Below are 21,514 nucleotides of genomic sequence, written 5' to 3'. Positions count from 1 at the left end.
AGTGCTACCTTATGTCAAGAGTTTGTTCATAGAGCCTTACATCCTGTTAGATGTCAATTCCCTACTGCGTTAATATACCATTATATGGATGATATTCTATTAGCAACTCCTGACGAAGTCCTACAAGGTCAAGTTTTTCAGGTCTTATAACAACAATTAACTCAATATAATTTACATGTTTCTTCTGAGAAAATACAGACTCAATTTCCTATTCCACATTTGGGATACCTTTTAGCAAAAAAGCATATTTGGCCACAAAAAGTTTAAATTCAAAGACATCAACTTTTAACCCTTAATGATTTTCAAAAACTGTTAGGAGACATAAATTGGCTTCGTCCCATCTTAGGCATCCCTACTTATAAATTAAGAGATTCAGATTTAAATAGTTCTCATCAATTATCCCCTGTAGCAAAAAAAAAAAAAAAAATTGTCATTTGTAGAAAATAGAATTAGTAAAGCTCACCTTGATTATATTGCACCCAATCTTCCACTTTCGTTGTGTCTTTTTCATACTCCCCATTTGCCAACGGCCGTTTTACACCAAGATAATAATATTGTAGAGTGGCTGTTTTTGGCTAATAAAGCCATTAAAAAAAAATTCACCTCTATTGAAAACTCGGCCGGGCGCGGTGGCTCAAGCCTGTAATCCCAGCACTTTGGGAGGCCAAGACGGGTGGATCACGAGGTCAGGAGATCGAGACCATCCTGGCTAACACGGTGAAACCCCGTGTCTACTAAAAATACAAAAACTAGCCGGGCGAGGTGGCGGGCGCCTGTAGTCCCAGCTACTCGGGAGGCTGAGGCAGGAGAATGGTGTAAACCCGGGAGGCCAAGCTTGCAGTGAGCTGAGATCCGGCCACTGCACTCCAGTCTGGGGGACAGAGTGAGACTCCGCCTCAAAAAAAAAAAAAAGAAAAGAAAACTCATGAAGGTTGGCAAGTGGCTTGCTCTGAGTATACTGGTTCTTTTGCTCAGCATTATCCTAGTAATAAATTATTTGCTTTTCTGCAACAATATTCTTTACTGCCGTATAATCCTATCTCTTACACTCCAGTTAAAGGTCCCACCTTTTTTACTGATGCTTCAAGCAATGGAGAGGCTGGATACTGGACTTCAGACAATTCAAAAATTTCTCACTATCCATTTGAATCAGTACAACAAGGAGAACTTTTTGCCATTCTTATGGTTCTACAAGACTGGCCTCAAACCCCTTGTAATATAGTTAGTGATTCCCAATATGCTGTATATATAATTAAGTATATTCTTCAGACTTCTTTACCATTATTTCCTCAAACTCCTTTACAAAAATTATTTTCTTTATTATTTGTAACTCTTACTTCCAATGGCCTCAGAATGAGCACCAACTACATCATACTAATAGTCTAGGATTACAACGACGATTTTCTACAACACGCCGTCAAGCCCGAGCTATTGCCAGAGCCTGCCCATCTTGTGCTCCTATAATTGCACCTTTTTTAAGTGCAGGTATTAATCCTCGAGGCATTCAACAAAATCACATTTGGCAAATGGATGTAACTTATGTTCCTTCCTTTGGTCATTTAAAATATGTTCATCATACTATTGATACGTGGTCACATTTCCAGTGGGCTACGTCATTACCCTCTGAAAAGGCTAACTCTGTTATTACTCATTTACTTACTTGCTTAGCAGTTATGGGAGTCCCTGCTAAATTAAAAACTGATAATGCCCCTACTTATTGCTCTCGCAAATTGGCTGCCTTCCTCTCTTTATACCATATTCATCATTCCACTGGTATTCCATTTAACAGTCAAGGTCAAACAATTATTAAAAGAGCCAATGCTACCCTAAAATTACAACTTTTAAAACAAAAGGGGGAGATGGGCGAGATTCCCCAAAACATCAAATTCTGAAAGCCCTTTTTACTTTAAATTTTCTCAACCATTGGTGTCAATTACAGCAGTCTGCAGTGGTGAAACATTTTCAACAGCCTTTAGAAAAGCCGCAAAACAGTAATCTGTGGGTATATTATCCTTCATTACAAGGGAAATATTTAAAAGGAAAAGATTTACAATGGGGCTGAGGCTATGCTCTTGTCCGTACAGGTGCCGGAGACGAGTGGTTTCCATCTCTATGGTTGAAAGAGTGCCATGGCAAAGAGGAGCCGATCCAAAGAGTTCCTCAAGAAATTTCAGGAGCTGAATCTGAGCGCTCAGAGAACATTCACCTTCGGAACTCAACGTGCGGAGCCCCCAACATGGGGTCAACTGAAAAAGCTTACTCAGGAAGCTGAAGGGGTTGTTCAACAAGCTGGGCAGCCCAAAACCCCACTGACTTTATTCCTGGCTATGCTGACCATAGTAAATTGTCAGGTAATGGCTGGAGAATTTATATACTGGGCTTATATTCCTTTTCCACTCTTATATCAAGGTGTGGCCTGGGGAGACAGAGAAGTCCTAGTATTTACTAATGATACTGCTTGGATGCCATTGCCTTTTTTAAACCAGGATCCTGAATTAGACACTGGCACAGTAAATAGTTCATATCAATTTGGGGTTGAAGGGTTACCTATATGTCTTGGGAGTAGTCCACATTGTCTGCATCTTTCTCATGAAGCTTGGGCTGTTCGCTATAACCATAGTCATATCTCTGCCTTTACTATGATTATTGTGGCTCAAAGTTTTAAGTATAATCATACTGCGGTACTTAATGAAACTCTGCCAACTACATTATCTTTATGCCCTATCCCTGATGTGTCTGGAGGTGTTTCCCAATTAGAGTGGACTAGCTGTAGAAGTAGTGGGCCATGATTATTATTAGAAGTAAAAGGAAAAAGTCGTAATTACCTTATCACAGATTGGAGTGTACATGGAGATTTTCAAACTAAATTTAGTCATGTCAACCTACGTTGGCATAAAGGTAATCACAGCATTGCTGTGGATGGCAACGAAACTATTATTTGGCATGATGGTGGTCTATCACCCCCTATGCCACATTTGGCTAATACTTCACAAATACAAAGTCATATTTGGAAGTTGCTAGCTGCTGGTAAACCAATGTTCACTTTCACGGGAAACATGTCCTTAAATCTTACTAATATTGCTAACCTTTTCCATATATCTTTGCATTGAAATAGTTCTAGATATGTTATTGCATGTGTAAGAAAGCCTTACTTGTTGTTGACAGGAATTTTTAAATGGGATAATAATACAAGGGTAGTTAACTGTACAAACAATTGTACATTCTTAAGTTGTATAAATACTACTTGGTGGAATGAGTCTCACTCCGATTTATATATACTAACAGCCAGAAAAGAAACCTGGCTACCTATAAACTTAACACGTACTTGTAGTGAATCTACTGGGGTTACTCAAATTTACAAGGTTATGCAAGATCTTGTTCACCACAGTCGGAGGATGGTTGGAATCGTCATGACCGCGGTGATAGGACTTGTAGCAATTGCTTCCACCGCTGCTGTTGCTGGATTAGCTCTACACCAGAGTATACAAAATGCAGAATTTGTGCAACAATGGCATGAACAATCACATTTGTTGTGGCAGCAGCAAGACGTAGATGCTCATTTGACTGAGTGGATAATCTGGAGCAAGTGGTTTCTTGGTTGGGAGATCAGCTAACAGTGTTGAATACCCGAGCTTTGTTGAAATGTGATTGGAATACTACCCAATTTTATATTACTCCTGTTCCTTTTAACAGCACTGTACATAATTGGACTGAGATAAAGAGACTTTTTTTTTTTTTTTTGAGACGAAGTCTGGCTCTGTCGCCCAGGCTGGAGTGCAGTGGCTGGATCTCAGCTCACTGCAAGCTCCGCCTCCCAGGTTTACGCCATTCTCCTGCCTCAGCCTCCCGAGTAGCTGGGACTACAGGCGCCCGCCACCTCGCCTGGCTAATTTTTTTGTGTTTTTTAGTAGAGACGGGGTTTCACCGTGTTAGCCAGGATGGTCTCGATCTCCTGACCTCGTGATCCGCCCGTCTCGGCCTCCCAAAGTGCTGGGATTACAGGCAAAGAGACTTTTAATTGGTCATAATAATCTTTCCCTAGAAATACAAGAATTAACACAGAACATTTGTGAAACATTTCACAATCAGTTACTGTTGCTGACTGGTACAGATTTGATGACTGGTATTGCAGAAAGTTTGACGTCTTTGAACCCTATGGGCCCTGTAAAAATTTGCTGACCTCTGTTTCTAGCAATGTATTTATTGTTGTTCTTGCCTTTGTCATTTTCACAGTCTGCTGGAGATGGTGCCAAAGGGCAAACACCGAATCCCAACAAGCCAAACATGTAATGATGGTTTTGAAAGAAATTCAAACTTGTAAATAAGGAAAGGGGAAATGTAGAGGAATATGTGCTCACAAATGAGACGTTCCCGATAAGTCCTGCTCTTGCAAATGAAGCAGGGCGTTCCCAATAAGTCCTGCTCTTACAAACGAAGCAGGGTGTTCCTTCCCTGCAAACAGGGAGGACAAAGGAGCCAGTTGCAAACAGCAGACCCTGGGGGCTTGTTTACGTGAAACATCTTGAAAATCCAGAATGTCCGTGTGATAGAAAGAGAAAAACTAAAAATGCTAAGTGGAAAAGTACTGGAAACCAGAGGCGGCAAGAAAACCCCCCACCCTTAATGTGTCACAGCCGTTTGTGGTTTTGCCAAAGGGTGGGAACGGCCATTTAGGATATGGCCGAGGGGCGGGAACCAATAAACAACTGACTAATGTATAACTTTAAATGTCAGCCAATTGTAAACTTACAACTGTAAAATTCCCCAGATTCTCTGTAACTTGTTTGTGCCGGACTATAAAAACGGCTAAAACCCTGAGCTCGGGGTCTCTTCCTGGGAACTAGTGCCTAGCTGGAGAGAACCAAGTTCGAACTCGAAATAAAGCAAACCCTGCCGCTTGGCTTTGACTCTGGTCTCTGGTGGTTGCTTTTGGGACATCGTGGGTCTGGGCACATCAGGGAAAGGTCAGAAAAACAACAATGTGTCTTGTGACTTGGTAACATTCCACAAATGACTGTATAAAATAAAGCGGAGCATGTCGTTCGAAGCGGCCGCCATGTTTGTCTTGTCTTGTGTTGTCTTGTGTGTTCATTCCTTTGTTTAGGAAACACGCGGACCCCAACACTCCCAATTCTTAGTCCTTTAATACCTGTTTTATCTGCTTCTTTTATTCAGACCTCGCATCTTCCATTTAGTTTTTCAATTCTTACAAAACCGCATCCAGGTCATCACCAATCATTCTATATGACACATGCTCCTTCTAACAACCCTACATTATCACCTTTTACCACAAAATCTTCCTTCAGTGTAATCTCTCCCACTCTAGGTTCTCATGCCACCCCTAATCCTGCTTGAAGCAGCCCTGAGAAACATCGCCCATTATCTCTCCATACCACCCCCAAAAATTTTTGCCACCCCAACACTTCAACACTATTTTGTTGTATTTTTCTTTTCTTTTCTTTTTTTTTTTTTTTTTTTTTTTTTTTTTTTTTTTTTTTTTTTTGAGACGGAGTCTCGCTCTGCCGCCCAGGCTGGAGTGCAGTGGCCGGATCTCAGCTCACTGCAAGCTCCGCCTCCCAGGTTCACGCCATTCTCCTGCCTCAGCCTCCCGAGTAGCTGGGACTACAGGCGCCCGCCACGTCGCCCGGCTAGTTTTTTGTATTTTTAGTAGAGACGGGGTTTCACCATGTTAGCCAGGATGGTCTCGATCTCCTGACCTCGTGATCCACCCGTCTCAGCCTCCCAAAGTGCTGGGATTACAGGCTTGAGCCACCGCGCCCGGCCTCTTTTTTTTTTTTTTTTTGAGACGGAGTCTCGCTCTGTCCACCAGGCTGGAGTGCAGTGGCGCTATCTTGGCTCACTGCAAGCTCCGCCTCCCAGGTTCCCTCCATTCTCCTGCCTCAGCCTCCTGAGTAGCTGGGACTACAGGCGCCCACCAAGGCGCCCGGCTAACTTTTTTTTTTTTGTATTTTTAGTAGAGATGGGGTTTCACCGTGGTCTCCATCTCCTGATCTTGTGATCTGCCCGCCTTGGCCTCCCAAAGTGCTGGGATTACAGGCGTGAGCCACCGTGCCTGGCTGTATTTTTCTTATTAATATAAGAAGACAGGAATGTCAGGCCTCTGAGTCAAAGCTAAGCCATCATATCCCCTGTGACCTACACATACACATCCAGATGGCTGGTTCCTGCCTTAACTGATGACCTTCCACCACAAAAGAAGTGAAAATGGCCTGTTCCTGCCTTAACTGATGACATTACCTTGTGAAATTCCTTTTCCTGGCTCATCCTAGCTCAAAAGCTCCCCCACTGAGCACCTTGTGGCCCCCCACCCCTGCTTGCCAGAGAACAACCCCCTTTGACTGTAATTTTCTTTTACCTACCCAAATCCTATAAAATGGCCCCACCCCTATCTCCCTTCACTGACTCTCTTTTCGGACTCAGCCCGTGTGCACCCAGGTGATTAAAAAGCTTTATTGCTCACACAAAGCCTGTTTGGTGGTTTCTTCACACAGACTTCCATGACAGTTACCATAGTGGGCAATATCAACATAATCATGTTAATTCAAGGAAGCCTTCAGCTTCACACCCCAATGTACCTCTTCCTCAGCCATTTTGCCCTTGTTCAATCGAGTTGATTTGCCTTGCCGATATTCAATCAGGTTTTCTACGTCAGTCATGCCTATCATGATTGTGAGTTCCCTAAGAAAGAGAAATACTATCCCTGTTGCTGGCCACACAGCCAGCTTATCTCTGATGTTACCTTTGGGACAGTCAAGTGCTTCCAGCTGTCTCCCATGGCCTATGATCGCTATGTGGCCATCTGCTCCCACTTCCCTATTCCACATACATATTTCCCAGGGTCTGCATCATCTTAGTGGTTGCTTCCTATCTGGGTGTGTGTGTGAATGCTTTATCATTTACCAGTTGTTTATTGAGCATGACTTTCTGCAGACCAAATCAAATCAACCATTTATTCTGTGACCTCTCACCAGCTGTGAAGCTTTCTTGTCCCCACATTTACATTGCTGAAATATTTCCTGCCATCTCAACTGGGTCAATCATTATAATCCCACTGTTCATTATGGTTATCTCATATCTATACATCCTGCATTTGATCATGAAGATGTACTCCACTGAAGGGAGGCACAAGGCTTTCTCTAACTTGCACCTCCCATCTCACTGCAGTTGCTTTTTTAATGAAGTGGTTACATTCTATTATGTTTTACTGCAGTCAAACCACTCAGCTGACCATATTAAAGTAATGTCTGTGTTCCACACAGTGGGAAATCCCATGCTGAACCCCCTCATCTACAGTCTGAAGAACAAGATGGTGAAAGAGGCCATGAGAAAATTGATGACAAGAATAAATTTCTAATTTTGAAAGAAATCCAATGTGAATCCAGAAATTGCATAAATAATAGTTTTGGGAACATATGTGATAGATATTTATATTGTCCATTAGCTTTATTTTATGTGAAGAACGATCTTAAATATACAATGCCAGTATGCTATTAATGTCCACTTTAAGTTATAATTTTCTAGAGTCACAAAAACAGTACATCATTTCCATGAAAGTATGATTGTTTCAAATCAAATGTGTCTATTTCAGAGTTAGGATACCTCAAGAATATAGTTTTACTTCTCCTTTTTTTCCATTATTTAAGGAGCCTATGATTAAAGGGTGTGTGTTTTTCTTCAATTAAGTAATATATATTTTTAATGTCATCTTATAAATTAGCATTCTGGAAAGCATCACGCACTCAGTGGAAATGCAATTGATATTAGTGTTGGCATCCCAGGTCACTTTCTCTGAAAGACTTGGCTTCTGTTTTATGTTATTCTCATAATCTTTGGAAATAGAGATGCTGAAGTCTTGGGAATGTTTTATTCCCATCTAATCTAATTGAGACAAAAATAATTTATTTCAGTTTTGCCATCATGAGACTCATTCCAGATAACACAGAAGGAACTCTGAAGGCTTACCAGGCAAGCCTTTGAGCTGTAGGAAAAATTACTGGGTAACTGTGGTGAAGAGGGGCCTAGGGCACAGTGGAACTTTCCTTCAGCAAGCCAGTTGGTGTTTCCAGGGTATAACATTATTGACTGAAGCACCCAGGTTGATGCAGGCCTGGAATACAACTGTCATTCTTCTTCGTAGTATGTGTTAAGAAGGTGTTCATGGTCACTACTTCTGTCACTGGTTTACTTTAGCTGTTTATGATTGAGTCTGGATACCAGTTTTTAGCCTCCCGAATGGTGTCCCCACCTCCAGAACCTCCTCTGTAATAATTTCTGATTAATCCTTCTTAAAAATTAAAATGTGGTTTTCCAATTATTACAAAAGTGATGTGTGTCACATGAATCCTAGAGCAAGAATGGATGATAATTTACCCTCAATTCAATGTTTATGGCATGTAAGTTGGTGGAAGCATAATGCTTTGCAAACAGTCAGGGATCTGAAGACAACCTATGGAAGAAACAAGTTTAAAGAAGTCCTGGTCACTCAGCACTCTGGACGATGAAATTATTTACCTATGGTTTTTGAAAAGGGTAACACCATCGAATCCAGGAACTGACACCAGTTTTTACAATGAAATAATCAGGCAGTGTTGACATTAATCACTTTGGACCTCTTATGTTGGACATTTAAATAAATATATTTATCAGCCATTTTTATATCCTCTTTTGTGTAGTGTCTTTTCAGGTCTTTTGCCAATTTTATTCTCATTTTTTTTTTTTTGGATTTGTTCTTATACTCTATCATGAATCCTTTGTCAGATTTGTATATTTTCAAGGTATATTCCCATTGTGAAGTTTGCCATGTTGCTCTTATTTATATCTTTTGATTAAAAAAAGTTTTTAATTTTAATGAAGTCTGATTTAATGATCTTTTCTTTAACGTTTAATGCTTTGGTGACAAGTTTGAGAAATCTTTCCCTAATCTAAAGTCACAAAGATGTTCTCTCATGTTATTTTCTAGATGCTTTATACCTTTGAAATTCAGAGTTAGGCTATAATTTTATGGTTCTTTTTTATTTCATCTATCAATTCAACACAGGCAAGGCCCACAAATTCATTCACTGTGAAAATGTATGGAACTATGGGATTGCTCTCTTGTTACCAGCTCCTCCTCCACTGCTGCTTTCTAGGTAAATTTAAGGGTATTAGTGGGTGAAATGATTTATTTTTGCATTTGGATTTCTTCTAAATTTCTCTCTGTCCAGGAAGTCCACACTGTCACCCAAGGACTGACTGATTCCTTCTCATCCCTTTAGTCTCAGTGTGTGGCAGGCCAGACCATGCACCTGCCTCAGATATGCAACCTGCTACAGTTCTCTGCTCACCTGTGTGGAAATGTGTCCATTAGGCTTTCACGAATCCTTTATTCTTGGTTCATTGCATATACACATGTGATTTTCATGTTGTCTAGGTTTTTCTTGTTACCATGTGATCAAAGGTTTTTCACATCCTTCTACATCCTAATTCAGAGATGCAAGTCCCACTTTGATTATTTTATAAATGTTAAATCAACCTAGATTTCCTGAAAAAAAAAAATCCAACTTGAGTTGCTTTTTTATCCATTTTGTTATTACTGGAGTTGATTTGATATTTTATTTAGCATATTTTCACCTATGTTCATGAGAGAGTTTTGCTTGTGGTTTTTCACTCTTGAAATGAAATTTTCAGGTTGGGGTATCAAAATATAAGCATGATTTGGAAAAAGTTTCTTTGATGCCTTTTATCAGAAGAATTTTTTACAGGATTGATGCTATTTATGTCCTAAATATTTGAAGGGAATCAACATTGCAGCCGTCTGGGCCTTCCACTTTTGTGGAAAAGTTTTTCCCCACAAGGCTCATTTTCTTTAACAAATACTTAGTTTTTCAATTGCTTTCTAATGTCATTTTTCGTAAGATGTTCTTCATAATAGTTTACCTGTTCATTTATGCTTTAAAATTATATCTTTTTACTTATATTATTTAAGATCAGCAATGTCACCTTTTCATTCCCGATGTTTGCAATTCCTATATTTTTATTAATGTCTTATTAGCTGTTTATCAATACTATTAGCATTTCCAAGTAATGAAATTTTTGGCTTGTGTTTTTCTGTATTGTACATGAATTTTCTATTTCATACATTTTTTTTCTTTTCTTTTTTTATTTTTTATTATACTTTAAGTTCTAGGGTACATGTGCATAACGTTTATATCATGTATAACTCCCCAATGCAATCCCTCCCTCCTCCCCCCTCCCCATGATAGGCCCCAGTGTGTGATGTTCCCCTTCCCGAGTCCAAGTGATCTCATTGTTCAGTTCCCACCTATGAGTGAGAACATGCGGTGTTTGGTTTTCTCTTCTTGTGATAGTTTGCTAAGAATGATGGTTTCCAGCTGCATCCATGTCCCTACAAAGGACGCAAACTCATCCTTTTTTATGGCTGCATAGTATTCCATGGTGTATATGTGCCACATTTTCTTAATCCAGTCTGTCACAGATGGACATTTGGGTTGATTCCAAGTCTTTGCTATTGTGAATAGTGCCGCAATAAACATACGTGTGCATGTGTCTTTGTAGTAGAGTAATTTATAATCCTTTGGGTATATACCCAGTAGTGGGATGGCTGGGTCATATGGTACATCTAGTTCTAGATCCTTGAGGAATCGCCATACTGTTTTCCATAATGGTTGAACTAGTTTACAATCCCACCAACAGTGTAAAAGTGTTCCTATTTCTCCACATCCTCTCCAACATCTATTGTTTCCTGACTTCTTAATGATTGCCATTCTAACTGGTGTGAGATGGTATCACATTGTGGTTTTGATTTGCATTTCTCTGATGGCGAGCGATTTTTATATGTCTTTATTATCTTCATCTTTATTTCTTTGGGTTTAATTTAGTGTTTGTTATCTAAACTCTTGAGAAAAAGACTTAGATCATTGTTTTCAGCCTCTATTTTGCAATATATCCTATAAAAGATGGCTATAAATTTCCTTCTCATCATTACCTTATCTGATTTAATGTGCTATATTTTAGTTATTTAATTGAACACATCTGATTTTTATCATGATTTCTTGTTTAACTTTTGTATCATTAACAAATGTATTGCTTATTTCCCAAAATGTTGGGACTGTTTTAAGTTACACTTTTGCCAGAGAACGTGTTCTAAAAGATTTAAAGACCTAAAAAAACCTGAAACTCGATTTGTGGCTCCATATACAATCAGTTTTTTAAAAAAGGTTTCATGTGTAATTATAACAAATGTATTATGCTGGTATTTGATGTAGTATTACATACATTCCAATGGGATTAAATTTAACTGCAGATTTCAAATCTTCTACATTCTTACTGAGTTTTGTCAGTTTCTGTCAGTTATGAGCTTTGTGAAAAGCGTACAATTATCTTTTTGAAAAAAATTTTCCTTTAATTCCATCAGTTTTTATGATTTCTATATTTTGAAGCTTTGTTGCTTTGTACAAATAAATCTACATATGTTTCTCTGAATGATTAAATATTTTATCAATATAAATGCTCCCCTTCATCTCTATAACTATATATTGCCTTATAGGCCATTGGTATAACTACTCCAGCTTTTGGGGGGTTACAATTTACATTGCATATATTTTCTATCATTTTTATTTTTAATTTTCATATATTTTATAAATATATATAAGCCAGATGACTTTGATGTTTATTTCTTACAAATAATTACCTAGAAATGGCACTTTTATATACTTACACATTTAGATTTATTTTTTCAACTAGTCTTCATTCATTATTGTTTTTACATGTTTTCTATAGAAATAATTTCCTTCTGCCTGAATAACTTCCTTAAGTATTTTCTTTTAGTAATACTGAATTACTGGCCACAAATTCTCCAAGTTTTGTCTGTCTCACAATGTTTTATTTTGGCATAATTTTAAAGGACAGTTTTACTGGGTATAGAATTCTAAGTTGGAAGGCTTTTTTCTTTTGGCAACCTAACTATGTAATTATATTGTTTTCTGGTTTCTATGGATTCTATTCAGAAATCACTTGTTTTATTATTACTCTTTTGAAAATAATATGTTTTTCCTCCTTTGCTTTTAAGATTAAGTTACTCTTTGTCTTTCATTTTTAATAGTTTGACTGAAATGTAAATTTGGTTTTCTTTGTGTTCATCTTAATTGGTTTTAGTGTTGTTTTGTGAATCTATGAGTTGATTTATTTTAATGTCCCCAAATTTGTTTATTTCAAAATTCTAAATTTATATATTTTTTCCCAATATATAATTTATATATTTCTTTTCCTTTCCTTTCCTTTTGGAACTCTAATTCTATGTATATTAGAGTTTTGTACAAATTTTAACATACTGGCCAGGTGTGGTGACTCACGCCTGTAATTCCAGCACTTCAGGAGGCCAAGGTGGGCAGATCACAAGGTCAGGAGATCAAGACCATCCTGGCTAACACGGTGAAACCTGGTCTCTGCTAAAAATACAAAAAAAAAATTAGCTGGGTGTGGTGACAGGTGCCTGTAGTCCCAGCTACTCGTGAGGCTGAGGCAGGAGAATGGCATGAACCTGGGAGGCAGAGCTTGCAGTGAACTGAGATTGTACCACTGCACTCCAGCCTGGGTGACAGAGCAAGACTTCATCTCAAAAAACAAGTTAATTAATTAATTAATTAATTAATTTTTTAAAACATGCCTTATGCTCTTTCCCTCACATTCTGTTTTCTCTTCACATTTCTAACTATATATTTTCCACTGACCTTTATTACAGTTCACTAATCCTCCCTTTATTGTGTGTCATCTGCTGTTCAATTCATCTACTGAGTCCTCAATTTCAGTTATTGCTTATTTCATTTTTTTTTTTTTATAGATTTAGCTTCTCTGCTGAACTGAGATTCTTTGAGGAATCCCAATGGAATGCTTGATGTTTTTACAAGGGTGTCTCTTTGACAGGCTCTGAAATTTAACTTTTGTATTCTCAGCTTCATAAGATTGCTTAAATCTCTAATTATCTATTTAGTTTCATACATGCTTTTAAAAATTTTCTTAACCTTCCCCTTTGTGTAGCTTCAGAATCTGCAACTGCCTTCAGAACATAAAGGCTTACCTCGCTTTGATATTCATTTCTCTTGGGTGTTAGTTTCTCCTCTTCTTCTAGCCATAGTATTATTAAACTAATTTTTATCTACTTTCTCCCATGAGCCTGTCAACTCAGAATCACTACTTTCTGCTTTGTCTCTCAGTCTCAGGCTGTGAGGAAATGTGACAGAGAATCTCAAGTTCACTGCAATCTGTTTTTCTCTTTTTCTAAGACTTTGGCTTCTCCAAAGCCTTTTTGCATTGGTTGCTTTCTAATGCCTTAAAACAGTTTTTTATCTTTAGTTTTAGCAAGCACATATATATTCTTGGCAGGAGTATCATTCTGATAAAAGCTACTCCATTATAGCATGTTTTGACAAATAGAAAAAGCTTGGCCAACATGATTAAAAAGAGTGAGAGAAAGCAAACTATGCAAATGACTTACATGACATAGAAGTAGATTAATTTTTATTTAATCTTATGCACAACTTTACAACAGTACATTTTTTAAAATATAGGAAATGTTTTATGTTCTACTGTAATGTAAATTAACAAACTTTATTTTAAAATAAATTAAAAATCTGAGAAGTCCTTGAGAAATTTTTGGATGTGCATGTTTATTCTACACAGAGATTTATAAAGTAGTAATATATTGTCTCTGCATTTCTAACTAACCAATTGTAAATCTTGTGGAAGGAAAATAGTATTATAAATTTATTTCTCTTTCAATGTTTTTCCTTTATAATTATGTAAATATTTTAAAATATACATCAGTTTTTGAAAGACTTCAGGTTTAAGAGGAAAGAGCACATGCAATAACCTTCAACACTACAACAAACCTAAGAATTTATATATAGTGTTGGAACATTATATAATCTTCTTATTTTGTGTATCAACATACACAAACTTAGAGCAAACTTAATTCTAGAAACACATATATGTACATATACTATGCATATATATTTTAAAAATAGATATGTTTTAAATGATAAATAAGTGAGTTATGTTCCCAGATCAATGAGAAATATCTTAAAAACTCAGAGAAGTACAATCAGAAGAAAGAAAAATATATCCAGAATGTGTATGTGTGTCTATAAAAGAATAATGTCAAAAACCAGTGACCTTAAAACCAGGAATGTTCACTAACCCTTCAGAAGCTGAAAGGATATCAGGGCAACCAACAGATGGTTTAGCTGTGGTGCTTCAGTGGGAGCAGCTAGACTGCTTTACCAAGCTCTGCCTTTATTTATTATTATTATTTTTATTGTAGAAATGTGGTCTTGCTATGCTGCCCAGGCTGATCTTGAACTGCTGGCTTCAAGCTATCCTTCCCGTTTGTCCTCCCAAAGTGCTTACCAAGCTCATATATCACATCTCCTCCTAATCACCAAGCATCAGTGACAGGATTATGTTACCCAAGCCTCATCAGCACTCTGGAGAAAAGGAGTCAAGCACAGAAGACCAGACAATAGCACACTTCCTGACTGGATGTCCTGCTCTTTTCCAACTTTAGCTAAAATCTATAAGAAAATTGATGCTTCTACATTTTCCCCTATAAGCAGAGGTTGTGGGCGATAAAGCAGAAAATATCAAGCAGCAAAGATGAGCTCAAAATTGATAGTTACACAACAGTTGAAAAAACAACAATTCATAAAAGGGAAACAAAATAGAACTTATACTCAAAGAAAAATTTATTCATAATATAAATTATAATTAAATATTTAAAGAGATAATGGAGATTATTATGTTCATAAAAACATATTTCACAAGGCAAGAAAAGGCAGGCATTAAAGGGAAATAGTTAATGATTATGGAAGTTAAAATAAAAATTTTGAAATTTTAACAATTCACATATTTTACTATTGTTTAAAACAAAAATACGTATTTTGCTGTTAAAAACAGCAGCCACATTGTCCCTTAACAGAAATATTTATTAAACACATCATTTATGCTTTCTGTAACTTGCTTTTTGTCTTAATATTTTGTGGAATACATATAAATCAATTTCTTTTTTTAATAGTTTCATAGCATTACATACGTTGAAGGTGACATATTAAATTTAATGGACATTCAGGCACTTTCAAATGTTCACAGTAGTAAGATATGTAAAGAACATTCTTGCATAACTTTTTAACATACTTAGATATTTTAAAACAATTTTTTGTCATTTAAAAATATACACAAAAATATATAAAATCTGAAGCTCCACAAGTTCCTTTACTTAGCATTTGATTGCTTTGAGCAAACTTCAGACATATTATTTCTTCTATAAAATCTTAAAGATAAAAGCTTCCTTAAAAACAAATAATTTAAGGAAGATTTTAAAATGTTATAGGTCTTGTTCAAGTAATATGAATAAAATGCTACTGTGGGAAGTGTTAGGAGCAATTTACTCTCCCTGATGGAATTTGGGTAATTTTTACTCATTAAAGTCTTTCTCTTGGATCATTCATTAGTCACAGTGAGGTTCTCAACAAAGTATATATAGATCTAAAATAATTTTTTAAGAACTAAAATGACAGCCAAAAGCAATGATTCCTTTTTGGAATAATGAAATGAAAGGATAAATGGAACCCCTGATAATTTAGAAAATACTTTAGACACACACTTTTACATGATTATGTATACATGCAATTTTCAATTGCTGTGAATTGTCAGTGTAATTTCCCCAGACAGATAATATACTTAAGGTGATATATCCCAAGTGTATCAAACTTTGCATAAGCATAATTTTATTGCACAGTGAAAATTGCCTAGATTCCATACCTACTGTTGAAGTATGCATCAATGGACAATATTTGCCCTGGGTCACAGATACAGAAATACTTGTCAGTTTCACCAAGGAAATTTTCAGTAGTTAAGCAACTGGGATTTAAGTCAGTTACATCAAAGAAATTTTCAATTGCTAAGCAAAAACAGAGCTTGGTGTTTTTATATACATGACAAAATTTAAAACAAGACAATTGTGAAGTGTATAGTAATATTCTCTTTGTAAAGTAATAAAACTAAAGATCCAAGATTGTATTTAACTTGCTTAAGGTTCTGCACCACAAGGGGCAGAGCTGGAAACTGACAAAAGTCCGTATTTCCACATACCACTTTTCTTGACATGCTATATGAGCACTTATGTACCTACTCTAATTTTATTTCTATCTTTCATACATCTATGTTTTTTGAAATAGAAAGTTCATTTCTGATTTGGGTCTATGTCTAAGCAATAATCTTATTCATGTCCTATGCCTAGTTAAGATGTCAGAACTTGAGAATTCATACTCAATTCTAGTAAAATTTCATATGACAGTCCATTGAGATAATTCACATGTGGCATCAATGATGTATCTAAGGCTAAAATGTAATAGTGTGGTTGACTAAGAATATGGTTTTGATTATTGTATGTTCAACTCCTTACAGATTGACTATCTTGAAGAAGAAAAAATAAATTATTCTGAGAAATTACTTTATCCTCAAATTAAAGTAACTGTGAATGCTGGTATGTCTAGGATATCTTCCCCTATCCTTGTATCATGTATTTCATTCATAGCCAAGGAACATTGTTTATAATGCTGATCCATTATTTAAATCTAATTTCCTAATTCACTCTATGTGTTAGTCACTAAAATTTGTATCCCTAACTCTTCGGTTCATATCTAATTAATACTTAGTCCCTAAAAATAATACCTGGTTCTTATCGTTTTGAGCAGTCCTTTAGTATTGAAATGTGTGTGTGTGTGTGTGTGTGTGTGTGTATGTGTGTGTGTAGAATATGCGTATTGGAGGGATCTGCAATATATGCAAGATATTTATTCCACAGAGATAGCCACTTTTCCAGCTGCCTATTCCCATTATATATTTAGCCACCCTGGAACCCTCCATTTCAATTATTTTAAATAGGATGGGATCTTTTACCCCAGGAAAAGGAGCAAGTGTGAAAAAAAGGTATCAAGGATTATTCCACATTTTATGGCCTGATTGAGTGAATAGAGATCTCATTTACTAAGAATGGAAACAAAGGGGCAGAAGTAGATATAACACAGTTGGACGAAAGAGTAAAAATCAAGAGATGTCTTCTGATGAGATATCTTTCAATGCCATTATAAACATCCTTGCACTTATCTCCTTGAGTACATTGGAGAATAGCTTATTTTTAATTATTTAATTTTGGGGGTACATAGTAGGTGCATATATATTTATAGGCTACATGAGATGTTTTGATTCAGGCATGCAATGTGAAATAATCATATCATGGAGAATGGGGTATCCACTTCCTCAAGCATTTATCTTTTGTGTTACAAATAACCCAGTTACACTCTGAGTTATCACTGACTATAGTCATCCTTTTGTGCTATCAAATAGTATGTCTTATTCATTCTTTCTATTTTTTTTTTTTTTGTATGCATTAACCATCACCACCTCACCACCAGACCTCCACCACTCCCCCAGCCTCTGGTAACCATCCTTCTACTCTCTATGTCCATGAGTTCAATTGTTTTGATTTTTAACTCCCACAAATAAGTGAGAACATGAAATGTTTCTCTTTCTGTGCCTGGATAATTTCACTTAACATGGTGATCTCCAGCCCCATTCGTGTTGTTGCAAATGACAGGATCTCATTCTTTTTCATGGCTGAATAGTACTCCATCATGTATGTGTACCTCATTTTCTTTTTTTGCCTTTTAAATAATTCAGTGGTACTTAGTTTATTCACACTTGTGCAATCATCACCACTATGTAATTTAAGAACATTTGTATCACTCCAAAAAGCCCTGTATCTATTAACAGTCACTTCCCATCTTTCAACACCAACCTCCTGCCAGTCCCTGGCAAACACAAATCTTCCCATGCCTATGGATTTTCCTATTCTAGACATTTTATATGAATGGGATCTTATAACATGTGGTCTTTTGTGACTGGCTTCTTTCACTTAACATAATGTTTTTAAGGTTCATCCATGTTGTAGCATGCATCAGAATTTCATTTTTTTTTTTTTTTTTTTGAGACGGAGTCTTGCTCTGCCGCCCAGGCTGGAGTGCAGTGGCCGGGTCTCAGCTCACTGCAAGCTCCGCCTCCTGGGTTTACGCCATTCTCCTGCCTCAGCCTCCCAAGCAGCTGGGACTACAGGCGCCCGCCACGTCGCCCGGCTAGTTTTTTTTTGTATTTTTTAGTAGAGACGGGGTTTCACCATGTTAGCCAGGATGGTCTCGATCTCCTGACCTCGTGATCCGCCCGTCTCGGCCTCCCAAAGTGCTGGGATTACAGGCTTGAGCCACCGCGCCCGGCCAGAATTTCATTTTTTTAAAGGTTGAATAATATTCCATTGTATGGAATACACATTTTGTTAGTCAGGTGTGGTGGTGCACACCTGTGGTCCCAGCTACTTGCGAAGCTGAAGCAGGAATATCACTTGGACCCAGGAGGTCACAGCTGCAGTGAACTATGACCATACCACTGCACTCCAGCCTGGGTGACAGAGTGAGACTTTGCACCTATTAAAGCAAACACTGGGAGTCCACCGCAGGCAGATTGCTAGAGACCAGGAGTTTGAGACCTGTCTGGGCAACATGGTAAAACCTCATCTCTACAAAAAATTTAAAAATCATCCCAGTCTGGTAGTGCATACCTGTAGTCCCAGCTACTTAGGAGACTGACATAGGAAGATCACTGGAAGTCAGGAGGTAGAGGCTGTAGTTAACTTTTCAGAAAACAAATTTTTTGTTTCATTGATCTTTTGTATTGTTTTCTTCATTTCAATTTCATTTATTTCTGCTTTAATTATTATTATTTCTTTTCTTCTACCTTCCCATTTGGCTTGCTCTTGTTTTTGTAGTTCTTTAAGATTTATCTCTTCATTGTTTATTTGAAGTTTTTTCTCTTTTTTGATGTAGGCAGTTATAGCTATAAACTTCCCTCTTAGTAGTGCTTTTGCTATATCTCATAAATTTTGGTGGGTTGTTTTTCCATTATCATTTGTTTCAAGAAATTTCTGAATTTCTTTCTTAATTTCTTCATTGACCCACTGGTCATTCAGGAGCATATTGCTTAATTTCCACGTATTTGGATCATTTCCAAAATTCCTCTTGCAATTAATTTCTAGTTTTATTCCACTGACCACAGTGGAATGTCTTCTCTGACCACAGTGGTCTACCCATTTCCACCTTGACATAGGTTGACCTATGTGGAATGCATCAACAGACTCCCTTGCCTGTGGCTTCTGGGAGACACTGGCAGAGGAGACTGAGGCTTAGGTACTTCTCTGGCTCTTCCCCTTTTGGGTCACCTGAGTTGGCCGTAACCCTCCACCAAATGCCACATCTTCTGGCAGGTGGTCCTCTCATCACAGCTCTCCAGGTTCTAGTAACTGCCCACATCTTTTGCCCCTCCAGGTTTTCAGCAGATCACTATCCCTGGAATATGGCATTACCTTTGAAGCTTTTCCTAAGTTCTGCCCACAATTTTATAGTCTCTTTATTACATTCTCTTCGATTATCCAGACTATTCAGCTATAACATCTTTGTGTGTGTGTGTGTGTGTGTGTGTTTTCTGGAAAGGAAAGGATAATTCAGAGGATAGAACCAAAAGCCCAGAGGGCAGAGCCAAGAGAGAAATAACCTATTTAACAGGGACCAATGACTGGCCCCTGATCAGGAAAATGGCAATTTGTATCCAGCTGATTTTTGTAAATGTTATGGGACAGTGATTGCTCTATGACTCCTGTATTCCCCATTTATAAACAAAAGTGTTTACTAAAGTTATCCTACTCCTGTATCAACAGTATCTGTTAGGTGTGTAGCGAGCAGACGACTTGTCTCTAGTTCATATGTCTTCAAGTCTAATTACAGCAGATAACTTCTTTCAAAAATTCTAACTTAAAAAGAATTTTCAGTAGATTGTGTATTTTTAACATATAAACACATTTGATTTTTTAAAATTATAAATTTAACTTAATTTTATAGAGGTAATTTACTATGTGCCTCTGATTTACTATTTGATAGCTGAAAATCCACCCACTACTAACAAAAGCTCAATGCTGGTAATGATGTATGGCCAGCTATATTTCAGACATTCAATTTCTTTTCATTACTTTATTTATGGAATATTACTTTGTCAATCATTATAAAAAGGAACAGACATCACTAGTAAATATTTTTAAGCTCTGTCTTCAGAGCCCCTATAATCTCCTTGCTCCTGAGGCTGTAGATCAGGGGGTTCAACATGGGAATCACTACCATGTAGAACACAGACACCACCTTGTTCTGGTCAGTTGAGTAGCTGGACTTGGGCATCACATAAATGAATGTAATGGTCCCATAGAACAGAGTGACCACAGTGAGGTGGGAGGTGCAGGTGGAGAAGGCCTTGTGGCGCCCCTCAGTGAAGTGCATCTTCAGGATGGTGATGAGGATGTAGATGTAGGAGAGGGCTATGACACACACAGTGACCACAATGATGGAGCCAGTAGAAAATGAGGGAATGACTGCAGGGATACTTGTATCAGAACAGGAGAGTTCAAGTAAAGGAATAAAATCACAGAAAAAATGATTGACTTGATTTGGTCTACAGAAGAATAAAGACAGGAAGGAAAAGGTAGAGGAGGAAGCGTTAAGAAAACCACCTATATAAGCCACTATGAGTAGCTGAACACAGACTTGTGTGGACATTTTGGTTGAATAAAGCAGTGGGCTGCAAATTGCCACAAAGCGATCATAGGCCATGGCAGCCAGAAGGAAGCATTTGACTGTGCCAAAGAAAAACACTGAACTAAGTTGGATGGCAAATCCAAGGTAAGAGGTTGTATTTCTCTCCATGAGGAAGTTCATAAGCATGTTGGATGTGACAGAAGATGAATAGCCCATGTCAACAAAAGCCAAGTGCCTCAGAAACATGTACATAGGATGATGAAGCTGAGAAGAGATTCTGATAAGAATGATTGTGCTGAGACTGCCAGATATGATCACCAGGTAGATGCATAGGATAATCATGAAGAGGATGACTCCAAGGATTGGATCATCTGTTAAGCCCAATAAGATGCACTCCATCACAGCAGTGTGATTCCCATCCTCCAGGGAATCCATGAGAGGAAGTGGCTGGTGACTAAATGAACCTGTGATGAGAACAGCACATTAAAGCAGTAAAAACTTGTTGGTTTCATTTTCGCTAGAAGTCATTTTGAAGACATTCAACATCAGTACATTTTTCATATCAAATGATGAGTCTATGTTTTTCTTTTTCTTTTTTTTTTTTTTTGAGATGGAGTCTTGCTCTGTCGCCCAGGCTGGAGTGCAGTGGCATGATCTCCGCTCACTGCAAGCTCCACCTCCCAGGTTCACACCATTCTCCTGCCTCAGCCTCCCGAGTAGCTGGAACTACAGGCACCCACCACCATGCCCGGCTAATCTTTTTGTATTTTTAGTAGAGACAGGGTTTCACCATGTTAGCCAGGATGGTCTCG

At 37.6% G+C, this 21,514-nt stretch overlaps 2 protein-coding genes across 2 annotated transcripts; one reads left to right on the top strand and one right to left on the bottom strand.

Moving 5' to 3' along the window:
- Positions 1-2,077: 2,077 nt before the first annotated feature.
- On the top strand, positions 2,078-4,495 carry LOC117080004 (endogenous retrovirus group K member 8 Rec protein-like). Its single transcript, XM_033204461.1, has 2 exons — positions 2,078-2,351; positions 4,234-4,495. The coding sequence occupies exons 1-2, from the start codon at positions 2,130-2,132 to the stop codon at positions 4,288-4,290; spliced, it is 279 nt and encodes a 92-aa protein (XP_033060352.1). The 5' UTR covers positions 2,078-2,129; the 3' UTR covers positions 4,291-4,495.
- A 2,062-nt stretch (positions 4,496-6,557) lies between these two features.
- LOC117081296 (olfactory receptor 502-like) lies at positions 6,558-21,137 on the bottom strand. The gene is made up of 3 exons (XM_033207122.1): positions 20,210-21,137; positions 15,835-15,871; positions 6,558-6,834 (listed from the first exon to the last, which is right to left on the bottom strand). Exons 1-3 carry the CDS (start codon positions 21,135-21,137, stop codon positions 6,558-6,560), a joined length of 1,242 nt encoding a protein of 413 aa, XP_033063013.1.
- Positions 21,138-21,514: the final 377 nt, after the last annotated feature.

The sequence above is a fragment of the Trachypithecus francoisi genome, unplaced genomic scaffold (assembly GCF_009764315.1).
Source record: "Trachypithecus francoisi isolate TF-2019V2 unplaced genomic scaffold, Tfra_2.0 Lachesis_group8, whole genome shotgun sequence".
NCBI lineage: Eukaryota > Metazoa > Chordata > Mammalia > Primates > Cercopithecidae > Trachypithecus > Trachypithecus francoisi.
This window is presented reverse-complemented; position numbering and strand designations above follow the sequence as displayed.

Excerpts from the sequence above, each read along its gene's own strand:
- LOC117080004 (XM_033204461.1), top strand. The coding sequence starts at position 2,130 with ATGGCAAAGAGGAGCCGATCCAAAGAGTTCCTCAAGAAATTTCAGGAG. Across the intron at positions 2,352-4,233 it reads TGACCATAGTAAATTGTCAG|TCTGCTGGAGATGGTGCCAA; the intron begins GTAATGGCTGGA and ends TCATTTTCACAG.
- LOC117081296 (XM_033207122.1), bottom strand. The coding sequence starts at position 21,137 with ATGGATTCCCTGGAGGATGGGAATCACACTGCTGTGATGGAGTGCATC. Across the intron at positions 15,872-20,209 it reads TCTGAAGACAGAGCTTAAAA|GGCAAATATTGTCCATTGAT; the intron begins ATATTTACTAGT and ends TCTGTGACCCAG. Across the intron at positions 6,835-15,834 it reads GATGCATACTTCAACAGTAG|GGAAGTGGGAGCAGATGGCC; the intron begins GTATGGAATCTA and ends TATGTGGAATAG.